At 36.9% G+C, this 26,183-nt stretch overlaps 1 protein-coding gene across 1 annotated transcript in view; it reads right to left on the reverse strand.

Annotated features, from left to right (window-relative positions):
- Top1 (DNA topoisomerase I) overlaps positions 1–26,183 on the reverse strand; it is a 79,811-nt gene that overhangs the window by 42,287 nt on the left and 11,341 nt on the right. The window contains exons 3-5 of the mRNA XM_005362993.2: positions 14,064–14,166; positions 5,521–5,644; positions 3,780–3,835 (exon numbers count right to left, since the gene is read on the reverse strand). Coding sequence (XP_005363050.1) covers positions 3,780–3,835; positions 5,521–5,644; positions 14,064–14,166 — 283 coding nt within the window. The remainder of the gene's footprint in view (positions 1–3,779; positions 3,836–5,520; positions 5,645–14,063; positions 14,167–26,183) is intronic.

Consider the following 26,183-nt stretch of genomic DNA (forward strand, 5'->3'; position numbering starts at 1 on the left):
TGCCCTCTTCTGGCCTGTAGGTGTGCATGCAGATAGAGCATCATATGCATGTAATAAAGAAATCTTTAAAAACTAATTAAAAAAAAAAGGCGGCTCAGCATGGTAGCACATGCCTTTAATCCCAGCACTCAGGAGTCAGAGGAAGGTGAATCTCTGAGTTAGAGGACAGCCTGGTCTACAGTAGTCAGGGATACTAGTGAGAACCTGTCTTGGACCCTGCTTCACACAAAGTATAACATTAAATTCCTAGACATATGTTTCTTACCAAAATTAAATGAAGAAGCTATAAACAAGTTAAACAGATCTATATATAACAAGAAAGATTAGATAAATTCACTGCCAAAATCTACCAGCTCTTTAAAGATGTAACACCAATACTCTTCAAGCTGATCAAAAAAGAAAAAGCAAACACCATTACTAAGATATCAAAACCAAGTAAGAAAATAAAATTATAAATAAATTTCTCGGACGAATATAGACAAAAAATTCTCAAATATTTGCAAGCCAAATTTAAGAAAACACTTAAGATGATACACGACTAATGGAAGAACACCTACAAGTCAAGAAATGCAGTTACAGCATATATACAGACTTTGGAGGGACAGAAATCACATGATCAATGATGCATAAAAGGCATTTGATAAAGTTCAACAGCACTTCCTGATAAAAGCTCTAAAGAAAATAGGAATATAAAGTACATACCTCAACATAAAAAGGATATATATATATGTGAAGATATATATAATGACAAACTTACAAGTCTATATTATATTAAATGGAGAAAAACTGAAAACATTTCCCCTATAATCAGAACCAAGAGTAAGGCAAGAGAAAGAAACAAAAGGTATACAAAAATGAAAAAAGAAATCAAAGCATTATTAAAAGATCATTAAGACTCCACCAGGAAACTCTTTGATCTGATAAACACTGTCAAAAATAACACACAAAAATCAGTAGTTTTTTTTTTTATATACCAATAATGAACTTGCCAAGATGTAAACTGGAGGAGGTGGGTCCCTATCCTAATAATAGCTTTAAAACAAACAAGCCAGGTAATGGTAGCACAACTACTTTAATCCTAGCACTCGGAGGCAGAAACAGGTGAATCTCTGGGTTGGAGGATAGGCTGTTCTACAGAGAGAAACTCTGTCTCACAAAAACAACAACAACAACAGCAACAAAAAAACCCAAAACTAAACAAAAACACAACTAAGGTCGTCAAGATGTATCAGTGGATGAAGGTGCTTTGCTATTTATCCTGATAATGAGTTCATTATCACCTGGAACCCACATGGTGGAAAGAGAACTGATTCTTAGAAGCTATGCTTTGACTCCACATGGGTACCGTGGGTATGTCATGTAAATGTATCATGTGCTTGTACACACAAACAACCACACAATAGATATATGGTGATGCCCATCTTTAATCCCGTTACTGAAGAGGAAACGGGAGAGGAAGAAGACCTCTGTGAATTCTATGCTAACTTGTAATTGCAAGTTCCAGGCCAGCAAAGAAAAGCAAATACTCTAGTAGAAATAAGTCTAACAAAGGCAGTGAAAGAAAAACCTGTACAACGAGCATTAAAACTCTAAATAGAGTGAAAACAACATTAAAAAATGCAAAGACTATCCATGATTGTACATTGGTAAAATTAGTACTGTGAACCTAACTATATTATAAAAAGTACTATGAACCTAACTATATTATAAAAAGTTATCTACAGAGTCAATGTGATCCCCATTAAATTCCAATGACGATATTCACAGAATTAGGAAAAAAACCCATAAAATTTATGTTAGTATAAAAGAACATACAGACAAAGCAGTCCTAAGCAAAAAGAACACTAGAGGCATAGTATCTAATCGCAATCTCTATTTAAAGACCATAGTAACAAAAATAGCATAAAACAAGCAGGTAAACCCACAGAATAAAAAGATCCAGAACAAACCCACAAAGCTACAAACACCTAATTTTTCATCAAGGGCATCAAAAGCAAACGGTGCTGAGAAAACTAGACACTTACCTATTATCCTGCACAAAAATTAACTAAAAACACATCAAGGGTCTTAATGTAGTATCTGGAATTCTAAACTGTCTGAGGGAAACACTTTCAAAATATAGGAATAAGTAACAACTTTCTGGAAAGAACCCCTTATAGCTTATGAAGTAATTGCCAAGAACTGACAAATGGAATTGCACACAATTAGAAAGCACCTGTATACAAACAAAACATCAAGAGAAAAGTGACAGCTTACAATAGGTGAAAGTATGTCCCAATTGTATATCTGACAATAATCTACGAAGAGCGCTAAAAAACATCCATCTTAAATGAGCAAGTGAACATAGTATCAAAATACAACCAGCAATAAATACTTGAAAAAGTAACGTCCTTAGGCATTAGGGAAATAACATTCAAAAGCACCCCAGTCAGAACAGCTAACAAAGAAAAAACAAAACAAGACAAAACAAACAAACAAACAAACAAACAAACGCTAGTGAGGTTGTAAATTGATAAGGCCACTATAGAAATCCTACTGATGACTTTTAAAGCAGGTGAGGGTTTGCTACACTTCAATTCTAAAACAATTTACCAGAAAGAAAAGTTTTAGTGAAGCATCTAGATTCTCCACAAGGCTCACTGGGTTGCAAGTGGCTGCAGAAAAGTAAATCGGAGGACAGTGCCTAGGAGAACATGTTCCTGACCCTTCTAACAAAGTAAATTGGAGGACAGTAACTAGGAGAACATGTTCCTGACCCTTGTAACACCCCACAATCTGTCAATGAACTCAAGACAATAAATTTGAGTCCAAAGAATCTATTGAGATCTTAGTTTAACAGAAGTCTTGCATGGTCTCTGGACAGAAACTGGATATCACAAATTTCAATCAATTTATCTAAGAAAGAGAATACCAAGAGTAGCTTGTTACTTCCTTGACCTTTTCTACATTCTTAAACCAGTTATAAAACATCCCTGCAGAGGACACCTGCTTCTCTTTCTCTGAACTACCTGGATACATGCATGACACAGTCTCAAAATCTTTATTTATCAAATAAAACTGAAAGTTCAAAGACTCAAGGAAGCAAACTTCTCAACTCTTTGACTCAGTGAGTAAATAAATACATCAAACAATCCCTAACAAATCCATTCTGCTGTTCTGTGGAAGGCATGAGAATACATAATGTGATTTTAAGTGGTCTTCTGAATCTAGAAAGAACTTTGTGGAGCCTGCTTGTGGGTACTGAAAATGAGGAAAAAGAACAGGAAGAGTACAGACAGTAAACATGGGTTATAGGTAGTTAGTATACATTTATATACATCTACCAAAATATATACTTACTCTTAAAATTAAGTCCAATAAGGTTCTATATAAGCCTTACAGTATTAAGGAGTAATTCATAGTGACTAAGAAATTCCATAATTACTAGCAAGAAGTTTCTTTTGAAATACTGGGGAATGGTAAGGTTACATTGTGGATACAGTAAAGCCCTATAAGCTAGATACACTCTAAAATGGCAAATTTTGTGGCATGTATATACCTCAAGTTTTAAAAATCTTATTCTGTCAGTCTTCTCTATTTCTAAACTTTCTGGATTAGTGCTGTTCAGTCTCACTAACTAGAACTGTAAAAACGCAAGCTGGGCTAGGTCAAGTTCTCTTACTACTGACTTTATTTTGAACCATCAAGTTGGGTAGGTCAATTATGTGTTGGAAAAGTATAGACACCACCAGGTGGAGTCATCCAGAAAAAAAAAAAGCTACCATAACATAAGATCTTACCTAGAGAAGCCATTTTCCTTCTCCTTCTTTATTTTTGCATCCCCGGCTGCTCTAATCTGCAAGGTAAAAAACCACAACAATTGAGTACATGCTTTGGAAAATATTAAATATGAAAACAAATTTTTTATTCAAGAATACTACCATCAACTGGAAGTAGTGTTAAATTTTTATTAGCATATATTAATTATATGTAAAACAGGTTTCATTATGACATTTATACAAGTATATGATCTATGCATGGCTCATCTCCCCAGTCCAGTTGTTTCCATTACCATGTCTTGTCTTCTTTCCTTTTGGATGTCTCACTAAGGTTGCTTACAGGAGTACAGGCACATTACCAGTAACCAGGCCACTGGAGAAAATGCCTCTTTCCTCTAATAACCTTTAATGGATGGTAAGTCTTGAAGGAATAATGAGGCATCATGAGTCCCTACCCATCTCTAAGGCAGAATGTTGATAGGAACAATATTGTACATGTCTTGGGCTGATAATCACAGTGGTTGACTGACTGTTCAGGAAGGCCAAGACCATGCCAGGCTATTTTAGAGTGTCTGGATCCTGGACTGTCTCTTCTTGTTAGCAAAACTAAGGTGAGTCAACTAAAGACCTTGATTTTTCCCAAATTTGGTTTTTGACAATGCTAGGTAAAATGGACCGAGAAAGGTCTTACTAAAATAGCAACTTTTTAATCTTAAAATAATAGTAATTTCACCTCCCCAATAAATATATTCGCTACTCAAAATCTGCTGCTGGCAGTGCAGAGAAAAGGACAAACACCAAAATCAAGAGAGAACAGACTAGTCTATCTCCTGCCCTCTTTGGTTTAAGCAGAGTATTAGCCATTTCCCCCATCTCCTTCAATTTTATTTTTTGCATGAGTCAGAAAAAAATAAATCTTTCAAAAATCTTGACATATAAACACAAATGGATGCCTCTCAGCTCCATCAGTCTCTTTGGAAAGGAACAAAACAATCAACACATTGGCTATCTCAGGGAAAGATGTGGGGGACAACAAGTCAGGAGGGAACAAGGAGAGGTCTTGTTCCACATTCTATATTCCACCATATCTGTGTTTTTTCATTTAAGAATCTTCAACCTTTATTTTGAGTCAGGGTATATATTTCAGGCTGGAAATCACCTTGAACTCACTTTGTAGCCCAACATGACTGAATTTCTACTCCTCCTGTCTCTACCTCCCAAATACTGGGATTATAGGCATATACCAATACACCTGGTTTAGATGGTGCTGGAAATCAAACCAAAGACTTCCTGCATGCTAATAAAACACTCTACCAACCAAGTACATACCCAACCCCAGAATCTTCAATCTTTATCAAAAGGAGATCCAATAAAGCTTGAGGCTTTCTTCCAAAAACGAAACTTTCCTAATATTTCAGAAAGATGGTGTTTCCAGAAACACTATATCCTCACCATAGTATAAAATAAAAGGTTTAATGTATTGTGAAGGACCAGGTTGGTAAATAATTTGGTTTTCATAGTTTGAACAGGTTGACTCTAAAATCTTTGGGGCGGAGTGGGAAGTTAATGAGTACACTGCAAAGAAGCAGTAGGCCAGGCAGTAACTACAGTATTGCCTGCTAACTCTCAAGTCTTCCTACAGACTGCTTTACTCCCCATGTCAAAGGCATACACAAAGGTACTTTCATTAACAGCTTCTAAAGTGATCAAAATAAAAGTAGAATTTAACTTCTCCTTTTCCCCCTAAAGGAAAGTTATATACCTTTTCCTCCTTTCGTTTTTCTTTGTCTCTGGCTTTATGTTTGTCTTTATGTTTTTCTGAGCTTCCATCCTTATGTTTGGTTTTCTCTTTCTCTTTATGTTTCTTTTCAGAATCTTTATGTTCACTGTTAAAAAATAAGACATAAAGGGTTAGCCTAGAGTTATGACCACAAGATCAACTTAAAGAACATAAACAATCAAAACTTGTAATGCTTAGATAGTCCTGACAAAACGTTCAAAGACTTGCTGGCAGTACTAACCAGAAAACACCAAAAGAAATCATCTGGATTTTGTTTTGATCTCCCTTCAGCTCCTAGGTACAAGCTGTTGCTGGGACAGGAGCCCACAATGAACCAGAGGGACAAAGAAATGTACCCAGTGTGCAACTGCACTGCTGTATTAGGAACACAGGGAAAACTAGTTAGGAGAAAGAAAATATTCCATGGCATAAACAGTCACATCTAACCTAAGAGAATTCAATCTAATTTCGTGACTATGCCAGACTCAAGACAAAATGTCATAAGTGAAAAGCCCATTATACTCAACGTTTTCCCACTAGCTTTAACTATGAAGAACTAAGTTACTTCTACATGAAGTTAAAAGCCCTGCTTGTCTCTTCCTCAAAATAAGAAAAGACCGATCTGAAATTAAGGACATTACTTCCAAGTCTTGCTTTGAAAGAGACATGTGTTCATACCAGTAGCACTATAAAAATAATATTCCTATTTTGGAAAGCAAAATCTTACATTAAAAGCCAAGAGCCATTAAAATGATGAAATATAGTCATATAGGTTCTATCTCCTAGAAATTTCCTCATAAAAATGTTACAGGCAAAGATGTTTATTTTAGTACTCATCATAGTAACCAAAAGGAAAAAAAACGAGAAAAATGGGAAAATGGATACAATCTGTGCCTGTGCGCGGATGCATGCACTTGCATGCACAAACAAATGCATGTCTTTTGAGATAAGGTCTCACTATGCAGCCCTGGCTAGCCTGAAACTCATTGTGTAGACTAGGCTGGCCTTAAGCTTACAGAGATCTGCCAGTCTCTGCTGGAACTAAAGGCATGCACCACACATGGCTGCACTTGTTTTTATAACCCTTATTGTACTAAATTTTTTAATAATCCTGAGGCACGTTTTATTTTCTTAGACAAGTTTATATACAGAGGAAGCAGTAGTTTAAAAACTAATGCAAATCCTGTTGAGAGAGAAGCGATTGCTATTTCCATTTATAAGTTTAGAGCACCTGCTAGTACAATGTTATCACCTTTCCACTTAAATACTATTTTGTTTTCATGTTTATTGTGTATGGGTGTTTTGCCTGTATGTATGTCTGTACAACATGCACTCTTGGTATCTGAGGAAGACAGTGTAAGAGTTGGATCTCCTGGGGCTGGAGTTACAGAAGGCTGTGAGCTGATATGTGAGAGCTGGTAATTGAAATGGGGTCTTCTGGAAGAACAGGAAGTACTCAACTCCAGACACATCTCTCCAGCCCCAGATATCACAATTATCACTTAAAGGAGACTGGTGTTGTATAGAAAATCTAAGATTTGACATATTAAGGTCATTAATATCTTGCCACCAAGTAGATATTTTCTAAAACAAAAATCTTCAATACTTGAAAGGGTAAGACCTTTGTGATTGCTTCCTATGAAAATATAAATGGCTAATTAAGGAATGCTTCAGGCTCCATCTTCCTTTACATATTATACCACTCTTCCCAATTCTTTTTATTTTTTGCTTTTGCTTTTTTGTTTGCTTTTGTTTTTCAAGAAAAGTGTTTCTTTGTGTAACAGTCCTGGCTCCTGGTTGTCCTGTAACTTGCTTTGTGACCAGCCTCACCTTAGACTCAGATATCTGCCTGCCTCTTCTTCACAAGTGCTAGATTTAAGGTGTACACCAACACCAGCAGCTCCCAATTCTTTTTTTTTTTTTAAAAAGTTAATTAGAAAATTAATCTGCCTCAGTGAAAAATTAACTCCTGGATTCTGTACTTATTTCTGTGAAAACGATTCTACCGCGCCAGCTGAATAAGCAAAGCCATGTTCAAAAAAGTAAACATAGTATGTCTAGTCCTAAACAGAACACACACACACACACACACACACACACACACACACACACACACACACACACACGGCATCCACACCTCTAAAGGCTCAAGGTCGTTGCAGAAGAGAAGGCAGATAGAGTATAGTAAGAAGTAGTGGAACACAATCAAATCCTCTAAGAATTAATAGTTAAAAAGAGAAAAATAATGAACAGAAAAGACTTAAGAACTTCTTTTCATAATGTTCATGCTTGTCTTATGCTTTGAATCAGTTGAATTCCTATGATGATAAAGATGATGGAAGAAAGCAGTGCATGCTAGTTTTAAAATGAGGTAACAGTGTGATCTGGTCTGTGACTTTTATAGTAGTTAAGCAAACAAAAGATTCACCAATGTATCTTTAAAGCATGTATATAGACAGAAAGAAGGTGAGAGGAGAGACAAGCAAGGAGATGGCAGTAAAAAGCCAGGAGGATTAGGGATTTCTCTTTTGCATTAGAAAATTATTTAATTTTGTAGGGAAAAATTAAAAGGGGATGATGGACCTTTGCAAAACCTGGAGTCTGATATTCCGAGACTATATGTTGGCTATGGGAAGACATTAAAATCTGTTCTTTATGAACAATGAAGTGTTTAGCATATAGAAGAATAGTAGCACACAATACACATCTTGCTATAACAAAAACCCTGAGACAAGCTTGGTGGTAGCAGTGCATACCTTTAAACCCAGCACTCGGGAAGCAGAGGCAGGCAGATTTCTGAGTTCAAGACTAGGCTGGTCTACAGAGTAAGTTTTAGGATAACCAGGACTGTTTCACAGAAAAACCACCTCAAAAAAAAACCAAAAAAACAAAAGAAACCAAACACACAAACACCTTGAGATAAGTACTGCTATCTCCACTTCACAGATCTGGAAATTAAAGCACAGAAAATTTAAGTAACTTGCCTAGAGACAATCATTTAATAAGAAAGAATGAGGACTTAATTAAATAAACTCAGGCAGTCTGGCTCCAGAGTTATGAACTTGACCATTCTACTACTTCCCAAACAAAGAAAGCAAGCAAGCAAGCAAATAAATAAGTAAATAAATGCTATTAGGTTTAATAGAAATCTACTCATCTTGTGAGAATAGCCACTGATGCTTGCCAACTATGCAAAGCAGCAAATCCTGAAGGTCACAGACAATTGAATCTAGGGTACTCCTACAAGAGAGTGAATAGGCTTCCAAGCTACTGAAGGAAAGAAATTAATGGCTTTTCAAGCAAAGCAAGAAGTTAAAGTTTAAATAAAACAATTTCGGGTAACTTCAAAGTTGTCTCCAGGAAAACAGAGCAGCAGCTAGTTTTCAAAAGGCTCTAAGGCATGGTGGCTGCTTAATATCCACCATCACTGGACTACTAAGAAAAATCACAAAGACTCTGCTCTTTTGAATACCATAGCTGCCCGCCTTGGATCTTGTAGATGTCTAAAACTACAGACAGTATCCAACTCTATATAGAGAATGGAATGGGGATTGGTAGTCCTTATACAAGCTTATCTATAATAAAATCTGATCTATAAATTAGGTATATTAGGGATTAATATCAACAATAACAATTTTCTGTAACTCTCAGCACATTATTTTCCCTCTTCTTTGAGAGCTTTCCCTTTCCATTTACAGGAAACACTTTACTGCTTGCTTTGGTAAATCCTAATTGCTGCATCCCCATATTGAAAGCATGAGGTAAAATGAAGGTAAATTGAATACAAGTTTTAACTATGATGTGTTGACCGATGATCTTCATATAACCAGACAACTACTGACAAGCACAAGGAGAAGGCTGGGCAGTGGTGGCACACACCTTTAATCCCAGCACTCAGGAGGCAGAGGCAGGCTGATGTCTGGGAGTCTGAGGACAACCTAGTCTACAAAGTGCATTCCAGGACAGGCTCCAAAGCTACACAGAGAAACCTTGTCTCGATAAAACCCCAAAATAAACAAATAGACAAACAAACAACACAATGAGAATACATATGGATCATAGATATACTGGATAGAGAGATAAAGCAAGTCCCAGGGCTGTATTTTCTAAGAATGCTCAGAAAGTCACACAATTTAAAACTTATCAGCAGAATAAATGATTCATATCTATGTAATCCCAACAAGACGTTCTTCAGTTTGAAGCCAGCCTGGGTAACCATCTCAAAACAAACAAAATTTAGGAACTATTGTCATTAGAAATTTTCTATTATTATAGTTTGGACTTCTTTTCAGAAGAAAATTATAGAAAGTCAGGGGAGGAAGTGGGAATTTGGATTGGTATTTTTTAAAGTAATAAAACAATAATAAAATTAAAAAAGAGAAAAAAAGAAAATTTTAGAAAGTCAAACTGTGACCAAGAGAGGATTAATTACTGTGTGTAATTATAGAAAAGTCAAAGTAAAATGGAATTTAGGAACTATTTATTTCTTTGTTTGCATGCTGGAAGATGTACTCAAAGATGCCCAAATCAATGCATATTCTAGCCTTCTATTCCTTCTCCATCTAAGTTTCTTATCTTTGTCATTTTGGTTTTATGTCATAACATTTAATGGTAATCTATCTTTCTATAACGAGCCACAGAATGATCCAAAACAGAAAACTTTTCTGTATTATAAAGTCCCCTTCTCAACTGTTTCTAGTAGTTTCTTCCTCCCTTTAAAATCAAGCAACAACTTCTGTAAACAGTTTCCAATAGGTAGTTTGCCTCAAGCCTAATTGCATTCCTTCCAAAACAAATACATGCTCCAGTAGTAATGTGTCTTGTTTATGCTTTGTTTATGGGAATAAAATTTAGGGCTTGTATGTACTTAGGAAAGCACTATCACAGAGCTACACTCCCTAATATTTTTCATGCTTTTCTCACCATCTGGAATGCCCCTTTAATATATTTGACAGTTATAAGCCCAGTTTGGCCTGAAACTTGGTGATCCTACTGTTTACCTTCCAAGCCAAGTGCCACTGTGCTGAGCAAGAATACCTCTTTTTCTAGTCATCACCTTTCCTCCTTTTGCGATCTATTTATTTAAGTGGCTAGTTTTCAATTATTGTCTCTCTCCACGAGCTGGGCATGGTGTCACACACCTTTAATCCCAACACTTGGAGGCAGAGACAGTCAGCTCTGAGTTTGAGGTCAGCCTAGTCTACAGTGCTACACAGAAACCGTCTCAAAGAAAACCCAAAAAGGTTGCTTTCATCATGAAATCTTAAAAGCAATGATTATTATTTACTACAATAGGGGTAGAAGTAACTGAAAAATGTGACGAAGCAATAGTGAAATACTAAATTAGATCCCACTACAAAAACTGGAAGCTATATTTTATCCACATGATCTTCTATTAGGCTTTGTGGTAATCGACACTGTCACCATCATTATCTTAATTACTTAGCATATTACAGTTTATGATGAGCTATCATGTTCATAACAAATCCAAAAGTTTGCAAAGGCAGGTACTACTATTATCCATAGTCAACCAAATAGGAAAAAAGAGACAAATAAGTTGAATGCTTGAATTTGGACAAAACCTGTGAATGTCGGAAACCAGCCTTTTGTCTCATGGTGCTTTTCAATGTCACACCTAGTATTAAAGAAAATCTGACTACGAATGACTAAGACTAAGATTGATCAGATTATAAACCCAGTAACATCTTGGAAACTAGAAAACCAGTCCTTTTCTTTCAATGTGTTTTTTAAAACTGAACTTAAAAATGTTACTACTCTGTCCCTGGTTTGTTTTCTATTGATAAAACACTGATCCAAAGAAAACTGGGGGAAGAAATGGTTTATTTGGCTTACATGTCCCATATCAAAATTCAATGAAGGAAGTCAAGGCAGAAGTCAAGCAAAGGCCATGGAGGAATGCTGCTTACTGGTTTACTCCACGTGGCTTGCTCAGCCTGCCTTCTTATACAACCCCTGGGATGGCACGGCCCACAGTAGGTCAGGCCAACACCAATTATTAATCAAAAACATACCCCCGCCCACATAAAATCTGTTGGCAGATTTTATGAAGGCATTTTCTCAATTTCCCAACTGAGGTTTCCACTTTCCAAATGATGGTAACTCATTACAAATTCACCAAAAGTAACCAGCACATAATTATTAGGAAATAAATGAGGGGGCTGGAAAGACGGCTCAACGGTTAAGAGCACTGACTGCTCTTCCAGAGGACTCAAGTTCAATTCCCAGCACCCACATGGCAACTCATAATTATCTGAAAATGTAGTTTCATGGAATCTGACACCTTCAGATCAATGCACATAAAATAAAGCTAAATAAATCATTAAAAAAATTTTTTAAAAAGAAATAAATGAGGAATTGAAAGATGGTGAAGTTGTTAAGAGCACCTGCTGCTCTTGAAGAGGACCTGGGTTCAGTTCCTAGCACCCACATTCACATGACTCCAATTATTTGTTGTCCTCTTCTGATCTTTGGGGACACCAGGTACAACATGTGTTATAAATACATACATGTAGGCAAAACACCCATATCATACATATAAATCTAATAAAATAAACTATATAAGTAATAATTTTATTTGACTGGTGTAAATGTTTGTGCAACATCACAGGCAAAAACAAAACAAAAGAAACAGGAGACAGATATGAGGTTTTCCTAAGGTCAGAATTTGATTTAACTAGTGCTTTTCGTGATAAGTCTGAGGAAATTAGAATCCAAAATGACATGGACTCATCTTTAAAAAGTAGGAAACCACCTGGCGGTGATGGAACATGCCTTTAAACCTAGCAATTGGGAGACAAAGGCTGGCAGACATCTGTGAGTTCGAGGCCAGCCTGGTCTACAGAGAAAGTTTCTGTGACAGGACTGTTACACAGAGAAATCCTATCTTGAGAAACAAAGAAACAAAACAAAAATTTAGGGAACTTACAACATGCTTAGGGGGACAGTGCTTATACTTGGGTAAGTTGGCTACACACTTTGTTTAGGCAGGAAGTTTATTTAGTTTTTTTGTTTTGACTGTAAGGAATAATCTACTGGGAATGTTGAAGTCACAACCTTTCCTTATTGGATAATGTTATGACTTTTGTACACATGACCTCAAGCTCCTGTCCACAGGGGAAAAAAATCATCATCAATATTTGCTGCCTTGTTTTGTACTTAGAATGAAATCAAATAACCAAAGTGGGATCCTGTCAGGTTTGTGTCCACAGCACCAAAACAAAGAAAGGTGGCTCTCCTATTTATAGTACTATTATTGCAGAAATGTTAATTCCTGAACTTGGGTCCCAAGAGCAATCTGATGACAAATAATCAATGCTACTATCTAGACGAGGGACACAGAAATACATTCCAAATTCATGCTCCCTAACAATAACAGCATTGAGGATAACAGTCACTAAAGAAACTGACTACTAGGAACCACGGCAGTCACTTAAACAGGAACATAATACACTGAACAGCAGTAGAGTATAACCTTTACTCACTTGCTTTACTGTAAAAACTATGTCTGCGGAATGGTCAAAACACAAGCTTCCTTATAAGTCATCTGGCTAACTGTCCTCCTAAACTTAACCACATATGAATTAGAAACTAGTCACAGAAACTCAGGTCAAGTTCTTTCAAAGTTTTCTGGCAAAAAGGCTACTGGTTTATTATTTCCATGAAAATAAATTTTTTTCCATGAAAAAAATTTTAAAAAATGTATACCAAAACCTGCCTAAATTTAGGCTGGGCATGAAGGCATTGGCTATAATTATTAATTCCCTTCAAAATTCTATCAGTTTATGTGTGCCCCTATTTTGAGACTCTGATAATATTATAGCAGCATGTATAGTTGTTATATCCTTTGTATCGTCATGAAATGAAGGTCTTTGGCAATATTCTTTGCTCTCAAATCTACTTTGGTACATATTACTATTAGCTGGAGAAGGCAAGATACACAAAAACCAAAACTCATTTCAATTGCTGAGATTAATTTTGAATAAATAAAATAGTTGATCAAGTTTTAAGTGTAGTAGGAAAACAAGGAGAGGTACATGATTTGGGAAGAAATGTCTTTCACTAGGGAAAATTAAACTGGTTATTTTAAAGATTCATAATTAAACTACAAAATAGAAATTTTCTCTTGTCTGTTGGCAATAAGACAAACTAGTGAGTAGTTTTAAAATATAATGTTGAAAATTCAAATATAGTTTTAAAATCTAGGAAACAATGATATCAAATCATTTTTTTACCAAGGCAAGTTCTGCATGTTTGATTAAGCAGCATGTTACAATAGATCTATACCTTAGCTATTATGAAATGTATATTAAAAAAACTCAATGTGCTTGCTTTTTACAACTGGTCTAAACAAGAATATCCCAAATGAGGTCTGAATTATCAAAGTATTCTCTTTAACAACTCCAGCAAATAGCCACGCTACTGGCCTATACCAGCTGATACCTATCCATGGAAGTCAAGGACACCAGCTCCCAATTGAGTGATAAGCCCTGTTGGTCAAACCTTACCTGTTGCTGTGTTTAGACTTTTCCCGGTCCTTTTCCTTATCCTTCTTGTGCTCTTTATGCCGGTGTTCTCGATCTTTGTGTTTATCTTTGTGTTTGTGAGAATCTGCAAGCAAAAGAGAAAAGTCAGTTATAAGTAATCATGTTATCTTTTGCCTGCCTACCTTAACAAAGGGATGTAGAAACAGAAGTCAACGGCAACACACTACTGGTAGGAAGATTTCACAAAGACATCCCATCATCCTACCTCAAATCCATGAACTTATGAATGATAAGCAAGCACTCTACCACTAAGCTGACTCCATGGTTTCATTTACTGCTGAGTGACATTCATTATATAACATCATATATATATATATATATATAATGACATCAGTACACATACATACATACACACACACACACACACACACACACACACACACACACACTGTAATTTATGATTCACATGCTGGTGATGGACAACTGCCAGGTCAATTGAAGAGTACTTTTAAAGTGCTAAATTACACATTCCTAAGTGGTTGTGCTAACACATATGTCCATAAACAATCGTTGAGCTTTAAGATTCTATAAATCATCAGCAACATCTAGAATTATCAGTCTTGGCTTTTCTATTTGTTTCTCTATAAGACAAAGTTTTGCCTCACAGCTCTGGTTGACCTGAATTCTGTATGTAATCAAGAGTGGCCTCACCTGCCCCTGCCTCCTAAGTGCATCACAATGCCTGGCTAATATAATCATTGTCTTAAAGTTTTCCTATTCTAAAAGGTATACTGTGGTGGTTTGAATGAGAATGACCCCCATAGACTCATCTATTTGAATGCTTAGTCATCAGGGAGTGGAGCTATTTAAAACGTTAGGAGGTGTGGCCTTGTTGGAATAGGTGTGTATCAGGAGTGGAATTTGAGATTTCAAAAGCCCACATCTTTCTCTTGACCTGTGGATCAGAATGTAGCTCTAAGCTACTTCTCCAGGGCCATGCCTGCCAGCCTGCTGCCATGCTTCTTGACATTACGATGATAAACTAAACCTCTGAAACTGTAAGTAAACCCACAATTACATGCTTTATTTTATAAAAATTGCCTTGGTCATGGTGTCTCCTCACAGCAATAGAATAGTGACTAAGATATATATACTACCTCACTGCTTTTTTTAAGATTTTTTTGTTTTATACATGAGTGTTTTGCCTGCATGTATGTAAATGCAGTGTGTGTGTGTATATGTGTGTGTTTGCTAGATCGCCATAGAGGCCATAAGAGCATTGGATCCTCTGGAGCTAGAGTCCTGGGATCCAAACTTAGGGCCTCTTTAGTAAGAACAAATGTTCTTACCTGGAGTCCCCTTTCTGTGGTTTGAATCCCTGTTTTTCTAATGATTAAGTAATGTTAAATGTGCTTATTGACTATTCACATACTTTGGTCAAGTATCTATTTCAATTTCACCCACTGATGTATTTGTATATGTTTTTGTGTGAATCTGTATGCATCTTACTATTGAGTTGTACAAATTATATATTTCTGGGTTGCAATTTTTGGCCATGTGTATTATGATACTACAAATATACCCTCCTTCTTACATCAGACACTCAAGTGTTGGGAATTATAAAAGTAAACTATCATAATGAGCCTTTCTTCAAAAAAGACTTACTCTAACTTATGTGCATGGGTATTTTGCTTGTATGTATGTCTGTGTGCCATGTACATGTAATAACTGTCTGTGGAGATCAGAAAAGGGCATCAGATTCTCTGGAACTGAAGTTACAGATGGTTGTGAGCTTCCATGTGGGTTCTGAGATTCAAACCCAGGTCCTCTGAAAGAGCCGTCAGTGTTCTTAACTGCTAAGTTATCTCTGTAGCCCCCATAACAAGTCTTAAGGAAAAAGGTGTCTAAATTTAATCAATTTTTCTCTTGGTATGAGAAAAAAAATTACCAAAAATATCAACTGTTCCCCCTACCCCTAGTTTTATTACAAAGGCATTCTTTACTTTGTTTTGATTTATGTTGATTGTATAAAATAGTGGGTTTCATTATTACATTATCTCTCCCACTTTTTGCTAGTATTAGGGAAACACTCTACCACACAGTTACATCCTAGGCTAAACTGTAACATTTCATACATGCATATAAAATACTTTGATATCCTCTTCATTTCCCATACTTATCCCCAGTCCCAATGGTTCTCTTCCTATTCCCATTTACTCTATTGTCTATTTAAGATCACAGGAGGGAAACTTATAATACTGTGTATCTCTAAATCTGGCTTACTGCTGTGCACTTAAATCCCAGCTCTGGGGAGACCCAGACAAAACTCTAGAATTCCCAGTTCACTGAAAGATTCTACCTCAACAACAACAAACAACAACAACAAAAAAAAAAAAAAAAAAAAAAAAGGTGAAAAGAGGCCAGAGAGAAATTTCAGTTCTAAAAGTACTTTTTGCTCTTTAAGATAGACACAGGTGTTCCGTCCATAGCATCCATGTTAGGAGCAGTTCACAATGTTCTGTAATTCCAGCTCCTAGAGATCTAACACCTTCTTCTGACCTCCAAGGGCAGCTATACTCATACACACACAGGAATAATAAAATAAATCTTTAAAAAAATAAGATAGAGCCCAAAGAAGACATCTGATACTGACCTGAAAATGTACATGTACCCTCCCATGAATGTCTACAAGTAAATGTCAGTATATAGCATGCAACATAGTAAAAGGCACTGGAACTTCCCTCCTGCTCTCTATCTAGCAGCACACTCAAGACAGATGTGGTAAGGATCTGATGCTTACTTCTAACAGCCACATGAAGATATCATCTTAGAAGTAAATCTTCCACCACCCAATTTAGCCTTCAGACGACTGTAATTCAGGATGAATTTTTATGAAAGACCTTTTAAAAATGAATTCTTGAATTTAGTTAAGTCTTCCAAGAAGTTGGTACTATAAGGCAAGTAACACTATGCCCAGCTTAATCAACTAAATTTGAAGTAGCATGCTTCACAACAATAAGATTAAGTATAGATTAAGTATTGCTGACCTTCAGCTAAAGAAATGATACTTGGAATAATTGAGTATCTATTCTATACCAGGCCACAAGGAAAGAGAAACATTAACATTTACAAGATCATGTCCTTAGTTCTAAGAAATTCCCATCCCAAAGAAATGAGAATAAAGTGTTAGAAGGGTGAACTCAATCTTCCAAGCAATGTACACAACCATCCAACTTCAAAATCTCTAGTCTCCCATCTTAAAATGCTTAGTCAATAAAGATAAAATTAGTGAAATTTACTTCAGATCATAAAAATGACGATTTATGCACCAGAACTACAACATGAACTAAAGCAGGTGTTTTGTTTATAGCCAGAAATTAGCTATTACTTTGTCTCAAGGGCATATAGTAGGTATGGCTTCCATAGACTCATGTTTGAATGCTTGGCCCACAGGGAGTGGCACCATTAGGAGGTGTGGCCTTGTCAGTGTAGGTGTGGCCTTGTTGGAGGAAGTATGTCACTGTGGAGGCAGGCTTTGAGGTCTTAAGACACTCCTACACCTAGTGTGGCACACTCCCTGTGGAACAAGATGAAGAACTCCCAGCTCCTTCTCCAGCACCATGTCTGCCTACTCACTGCATAACACCATGATGATTATAGACTAAGCCTCTGAAACTGTTAAGTCACACCCAGTTAAATATTTTCCTTTATAAAAGTTGCCACTGCCATGGTCATGGTGTCTTTTCACAGCAATAGAAACCCTAAGACAGCAGGAAAATAATAATTGGGAAGAGGGGGGGAAAAAAGAGCACTACTGTTTATAATTCAACAAATCCATGAACATATACAAAAAGATGGGCAAACAAAATAATAAATGTAATAATTTTTAAATATAGAAATTTATGAACTTGAGTATACTTCATCTTATTTCCCATAATGAAGTATTTTTATAATAAAGTCAGTTAAAGATTAGCAAACTTTAAAATTTATTTTGAAGCTGGCCTGATGACACACATCTTTACTATCAACAGTCTCTGAGTCAAGACCAGCCTGGTCTACCTAGAGAGTTCCAGGACAGCCAGCTTTAGAGAAAGACCCTATCTCAATCAATCAATCTATCATTCAATTAATGGAATTTATTTTGTCAAATACAAACATAAGTCACTAAAAAGCACTGAACTTTAAAATAATAGTAACACTGAAATAATTCTCAGTAATTCTTACTAGGTTTTCACATACATTATCTTTCTGAAATGTACAAAATTCAAAATCAATTTTAAGAACAGGTCTTCAGCCTTAGAAACAAATGCTTTCTAAAATGTTAAGAACTATCCAGGGAGAAAATTAGGGCAGTTGGTAATAATTCCATATACACAAGTAAGAGGTAGGCCAAAAATACAAATGCAAAGTCAGTATCTATCTAGTATGTTCTCGAAATATGCTACAAACATTGTGACAAATTTTTTTTAAAAAATTGACAAGTGCCTGCTGCGAAACCTGACAATTGTGTGCAAAATGACTTCCACAAGTTGTCTTCTGACCAGAACATATTTTCCATAGCCCCATCCAAATTAATAAAAATGTAATAAACATATGAATGTCTGTTGAATTCTATTAATCTATTCAGTTGAGTTCTACAAGGCACACTTGGATATCTGAGAACTTGTAATATGGAAGTCGATTTGAATCAGTATACAAGTAGCATTGCCCACATAGAGAACATGTTAAATAGTTATTTAACATTTAAAAAACTGAATAATCTACTGAGTTAACTGAAGAGGTGATTTGTATATTAGTAGGTAAACTGAGAAGTTAAAACCTCTTGCCTGGCAGCGGTTGTGCACACCTTTAATCCCAGCACTAGGGAGGCAGAGCAATTTCTGAGTTCGAGGCTAGCCAGATTTACAGAGTGAGTTCCAGGACAGCCAAGGCTACACAAAAACCCTGCCTCGAAAAATCAACCAACCAGGCTGGGTGGTGGTGATGGTGCTCGCCTTTAATCCCAGCACTTGGGAGGAAGAGGCAGGTGAATCCCTGTGAGTTTGAGGCCAGCCTGGTCTACAAGAGTTAGTGCCAGGACAGCTAGGACTGTTACTCAGGAAAACTCTGACTCAAAAAAAATCAAAGCAAAACAAAACAAACAGAAAACCTCTAAAGATGCATACAGAAGAGGTATTTCTGAGTAAATTGGGGTGGAATCAAGAGTTAAAAGACAGATAAAACAATACTAGCAAAAAGTTGCCAGTTACTGAAGTTAAATGATGGGTACACATAGTAGCATCAAACTACTCTGTTATATACAGTGTGTATTCTTTGTGATCTTTAAGCATTTTCCTTCCCAATTCCTTACTTTTTGCTATTTTGTAAAGGTAAAGGAAGAAAATGAGCCTAATTCCAAGAGAGAATTTGCATTATGAAGCAAAGAATGAAAAATTATTTGTTTAGAATTGGGGCTAAGGATCAAATTCAAAGCCCTGCTCTATGCTGACAACTGTTTTTTTTTTTTTTTAAACCACTAAGTTACATCCTAGCCCTTGGGGTTGTTGTTAATGAGGTCTTGCTATATATAGTTCAAGCTGTCTACAGAACTCGAGATTCTCCTGCCTCTGTCTCCTGAGTGCTGAAATAACAGACCTTTGTCACCACAGTAGGTGCCAAAAGGTAAAGTTTAATAGATAATATTAATCCAGGGTCAGAGTATTCTACTCTAGGTTGACAGCTACTTTAATCTGAAAAGGAACAAAAATAATCATAATAAGGGAAACTAGTTGAAAGGCAGTGTGTAGAAGAAAGGATAACTAAAAATTACTAGCTAGTTACAACCCAGAAGACAGTGACAGCAAAGAGACTAAGTACAAAGGAAAAAACATGCAAGTGCATTGAGGAAAATAGAAGCTGAAACCAGTTCTAAGAACAACAATATGTGTAAAGAATGTAGAGAAAGAGAAAAGGAAAATTCTCATCTTTAGGTCCTAGAATCTGTAAGAACACGAGGCCCTAGTTAGAAAAAAAAAAAAAACAAAAACAGAAAGCTGTGCCCAAAAAATTGAGAGTCTATGTGTCTAAATGAAGCCAAATATTTAAGGCAATAGTGGGACACAAGACCTAGATGCTGGTCAAAAGAGAGAGGAAGTAGAAAAATGAAGCCAGTACAGAACTCTTATCATGCATGGTGAAAAACTTGTTTGTAGAGAATATACCAGTGGCTTTAAAGATTAAGTATCCTGAAATTTGTCAAAGAACAGATATTGTTAAATTTTTTGTGAAATGATTGTTTCCACAATATCTCCAAATATTTATCAAATGCAAAGACAGCAATAAACTTGAATGATAGCTAAGAAATTAAAGATGACAAGTACTGTGTACTATATCACCATAAAATCTTATTTACCGTGAATTCAGTCACCCAATGGCAGTTATGTATGCATTCCACTTGAGCTCATGTAGAAGTGTTGCTCGTGCATGTACACACACACACATACACACACCAACACGTTTCAATTCTTAGCATTTGAAAACTATATGAAACCACAAAGGCCCCTAAAGTTACTGGAAAAACAGAAGAGTGTGTGGCACTAACTACTTCACTGCAATTTAAATAAAATTACTTCAGAAAGACACACAAGTAAATGAATGAATAGAAGAGATCAGAAATAAACAACTTTTGTTATTATTACATAAAGTATTCTCCCTAACGTTGAAAAGGCTTAAGAAAAAAAAAATTCCAGGTCTTGAGTTCTGTTCTCAGCTCACAGCACTTCTGTCGGGTGAGCTCACAACTGCCTTTAACTCCAGCTCTGAATTCAAAGTGTACAAACATACACACACAAATATAAAGCAGAGCTAGGCAGTAGTGGTGCACGCCTTTAGTCCCAGCACTCAGGAGGCAGAGACAGGTGGATCTCTGTGAGTTTGAGGTCAGCCTGGTATACAATATGAGTTCCAGGACAAGCTCCAAACCTACAGAGAAACCCTGTTTCAAAAAACCAACCAACCAATCAATAATAAAGCAGAAAAAGTCAACTCCCAAATGATGAAGATCTTCCATCTTTTCCCCACTTTAAAAGCAGTTTCTAGCTAGCATTACAAAAGATTTGACAGCTATTGTACAAAATAAGAGATCCTTGTACTACCAGATGCAGGTTTACCTTGTGATGGCTAATTTACATGTATTCTCAAGTCCAAAACACCCTTCTAAAGATTGATCAGACAAAGACTCTGTACTCAAAGACTTTACAATCCAATCATGTAATTAATATATGAACCTAAAGAGTCATTAACCAAGGTACACAGGAGAAAGGGACATTAGAACAGGAGCAGACTCTCAATATGTGGCCTTTTTCTTTTAATTAAAATTTTCTGTTTATTTTACATACTGACCCGTCACTTTCCCCTCCCTCCTCTCCTCCTGTTCCCTCCCCCCATAACCACTCCCTCTCATCTCTACTCAAAAAGGGGCAGGCCTCCCGTGGGAGTCAACAAGCTGAGGTAAGACCAAGCTCCTCCCTCTGCATCAAGGTTGGGCGAGGCAACCCAGCCATTTTTTGTTTGTTTGTTTTGTTTTGGTTTGTTTTCTGTTGTGTTTGAGACAGGGTTTCTCTGTAGCTTTTGAAGCTTATCCTGGAACTAGCTAGCTCTTGTAGACCAGGCTGGCCTCAAACTCACAGAGATCTTGCCTGCCTCTGCCTCCCGAGTGCTGGGATTAATGCCCTGCGCCACCACCACCCAGCCATGAGGCCATTTTTAATAAAAAGAAAATATACACAATAGAAGTAATAGGTATTATTTACTAACTATACACTTTGCTTAACTTGACATTTTTGGAAATACAGTATATCTAGTTGGTATATACAATTCTTGTGGCAGTATAATTCCACAATGTCTAATCAAGTAACTAACTCATGTGCTCCTATATCCCTTCTCTGACTCATTAGTGCTACAACTTGGAATTTATGTCATACCTAAAGGTGTCTCTAGATTTGAAGGTTAAAGGAATGGTACCAAAGTTAAGAGGAAAACCTTCCACAACACAAGTGACAGGTGAGGGGAAGCAATCAGAAGATAAACTAAGTACACAACAAGAGTTAAGAAAAAAGAAGAGGAATTTAAAACTATTCTGAAGAATTATAACCACATCCCCAAGTCTGGAGTTTACACAAATCAACATACTTAATACTATGCACTTGTATTTTCTAATACTTTAAAAGACTTTTTGTTTAGGGCAGAAAATGAACTGGTCTCTGGTGTTAAAGACTGATATAACGAAGTGTGGTCATGTATCAGGAATATGCGAATCTCCCCCAAAAACTAAGAAGTTTGAAAACTTATTGTCATTAAAAGGAAAGAACAGTTAAAAAAAAAATTTCACCCTTTCCAATGATCTTAATTCACACTTTAAGAATGTTGGTTTACTTTTAGTATAGATCCTTTTTAATGGCAGCTAATATAAGTAAATCCATAGAAAAGTCCTTATTTTACATTAATTCTTATTGAGAATGTTTTCAAAATTCTAGGACATAATTAACAACTTTTGAGGTCAGAAGAGTAGTTCCGGGCTAAGAGAAAGGCTCTAAGAGTTCTGGAACTGAAAAGGAAAGAAAAAAATTGAAAGGATTCACTTCTAAACCAAACCATGGGTTAGATGTGTTCAGCAGCAGAGCACTTGTGTAGCATATGTGAGTAAAGTCCTAGGTTCAATCCTCAGTACTAAAAAATAAATGAACAAATATAGACACAGGACAAACATACATCCAGAATGCAACCTTAAGCCAGGGGTGGTGGCATATACCTTTAATTACAGCAAAACGAGCAGATCTCTGTTACTTTGAGGCAAGGTTGGTTTACATAGTAAGTCCCAGGACAGTGAGACCCTGTCTCAAAAAGGCTGGGGGAGAGGGGTGTAGAGATGGCTCGGTGGTTAAGAGCACTAGTTGCTCTTTTAGAGGACCCATTTCAATTCCTAGCACCTACATGGTAACTTACATCCATCAATTCCAGTTCCAGGGATTCTGACACCTTCATACAGACACATTAAAAAAATAACACCACAGTCCAGTATCAAATTATTTAAGATTAATCGCAAACAGAAACTTAGTCTAAGGGATATTTTACTACAGCCATGATATTCCAAAGGTGCCACTCAGTCACCCTTGTACCTTCCTCTGTTTCTTGTTTAACTCAAGCTGTGGCATCTAACAGTAGATTAAACTCCTTGCTCTACAATTTAGTTACAAATTACACAACTGTGAGCTAATTAACACCTGATTCTAAATTTCTGAAGTAGAAGTGAGTCCTGACAAACCATGCTTCAGGATTGACAGGTGAAAATGTAGAGAACCCTTCAAGCATTGCTTGAGTAATAGCAATATCTGCCATTTGTTTCACCTCTAACCTTCCTACTCTATTCTCCAAAAATCTGATTATATTTGAATCTAAACCTAGATAGAGGAACTAGGTCTATTTCATTTCTAGTCTTTACACAATTAATTCAAGTTGTTAAGATCTTACATGTCTACTGTCATTGGTCTCAGCAGCCAAGGCTACAATAACATTTTGTTTTAGCAGATTAGTATGGTTTAAAAGATTGTGAGTCCAATTATTTCAGGCTGTAGCCTACACCCAACATGGGCAGGCAAGTAAAAAAAAAAAACAACCCTGACCAGGACGCAGGAAGGAATATAATTATAATCTGCTTTTTTTACTAAAAGTTAACATAACAGATACAATCTTAGATCGCTATCATTTATAGTGTATTTTACTTGGTATAGGTAAAATGCTAGTAGTTTAGAATTTCAAATGAAGTCATACGCTAACAGTAATTGAAGGATGCTGATCCATGAAATAGTGTAAATTTAAGCCAAATTATTTTGCCGAACATAAAACAGGCACAAACCACTTCATAGTTTCAGGGGCACTGAGATAAAATAACTCATTCTATTAAGAGGATCTTAAATTTTCTCTTTTGTTTAGTACTAAGGAGGACAAGTAAAATGAAGACCCGCCTCAATTTCTAAGTCATCAAGCAATGTAAACATATGGATGAGAAATTCATTCAGACTTCTAACACACTAAATTGTACTGCAAAGTTACAAAAGCCCAACCACTCCTTATTCCAAACAAAATATAAACCTTTATCTCTTGGGTTGTATCTACATTTTATTTAGAGTCGTGACAGCAACCAGTTACATGTGACTCATTTAAATTCAATAAAATGGAAGGTAGGCTAGGGGTTGGGGGCAAGCACTACCTTGCATCTCAAACACTGTAGCTATTACTAGGCATATGCTGTACCAGCTACCAGCTGCCATGAGCAGGCCTGGTAGGCTACAACAGCCAAGTTCTGAGCATGCCAATGGAAGCCAGGTGTCCAGGCACAGATGGAGTTCTTATAGCAGGCCAGCCTCCCATGCTCTGACATGACACCCTATTCAGGATAAATATCTGTATTACAAAAGAAAACAGCAGGTACAGCTGCTGCAGTTCAGCTCTGCCAAAGATGCCTTTGTGTACCCAGGGAGCACAACTGTGGAGCCTGGCAGTGTCATGACCCTGAGGACTGATTCTATTGGATGACCATGATGTTCCAAGGAGCCCTCATCAAAGTACAGTGCCACCTACTAGGATGGACAGTGACATGCAGAAGCATTTATTAGGTGACACAGATGTCCCACTTGATGATTAGGACTAGATACCTCACTATGTGATGGTTGGCGAGAGGGCTCAAGAAAATCGCTCACATAATGACAAGGGACTAAAGACACCTGTGGTAGTGGACAGACTGATGCATGGTGAGAAGCAAGAAATACCTTTAGGAAAACCACCCCTCAAATCACTATGACAAACTGGTCCCTAAGGACAGGTCTCCCTTCTCAGTTGATCAGCTAAAGACCACTCAAGAGGGCTGGAGAGATGGCTCAGAGGTTAAGAGCATTGCCTGCTCTTCCAAAGGTCCTGAGTTCAATACCCAGCAACCATGTGGTGGTTCACAACCATCTGTAATGAGGTCTGGTGCCCTCTTCTGGCCTTCAGGCATAACGCAAAAAGAATATTGTATACATAATAAATAAATAAGTAAATATTTAAAAAAAAAAAAAAAAGACCACTCAAGAATACCTACCATATGGTTCTAAGGGACATAGTTCACACTGTACCAGATTTTTTCTTTGGGCCACCAGCTCACAAAAAATGACACGGTAGCTTAGGCTTGTCCCACTAGCTCTTATAACTCAAGTTAACTCATTTATATTAATGTATGCTTGTCTCGTGGCTTTTTACCTCTCTTCCACCTTGTACCTCCCATTTCTCCTCTGGGTCCTCTGGCACCTGTCTCACACTGCAGTTCATCTCCTCCACCTCACCTCCCCACCCCGCCCACCTGCCCAGAAGTCTAATTCCCACCTCTTTCTGCTAGCTACTGGCCATTCAGCTCTTTATTAAGACAATCATAAGGTACTATGGCAAAGACATATCTTTACAGAGTACAAAAAAATTATTCCACAACACCATACCCTCAGGGGGCCAACTTGGGGGTGTACTTTCTTCCTTATTAAAAGCCCAATATGAACCGTCCAGAGAGATGGCTCAGCGGTTAAGAGCACCATTCGCGGCCCGATTGTGCTGAGATCCTGAGGACCGGAGTTTGATTCCCACTGAACTCCGTCCTGAGCTCCTGAGCCCTCTTGTGGCGTATGGGAAAAAAGCCCAATATGATAAACAGCCACCATATTGACAGTAGAGAATAGGATTTTGCTATCTAGAAACTTGGGATCAAAACATTCTACTGTGTGGACCTCTGTGTAGAGGCAATTGAGAATTCTTTGTCCTGACTCCCTACCTAGCATCCTGATCCAACTGTTGAAGATGAAGCATTTTCCTGTGTGGTATGCTCTACACAAATGGGTTATCACAAAATAGACTAGTTCTGCACAATGGCCCTGGAAAGTCAATGCCTAAGTCTGCAGATGATATTCAACTGAAGTATAAGTCTACTTCTGGAGCAAAGCAAATGAATTCCATTTTTACTAACTCATCCTCTTCTTTTAAAAACAACACTTAAAGTTAAAATGCTTTACTCTTGCCTCCATGTAAGTCTCTGTAGTATGACTCATTTTCACCAGGACGTCCCTAAATTGCAAATGCTTC

The sequence above is a fragment of the Microtus ochrogaster genome, linkage group LG8, assembly GCF_000317375.1.
Source record: "Microtus ochrogaster isolate Prairie Vole_2 linkage group LG8, MicOch1.0, whole genome shotgun sequence".
NCBI lineage: Eukaryota > Metazoa > Chordata > Mammalia > Rodentia > Cricetidae > Microtus > Microtus ochrogaster.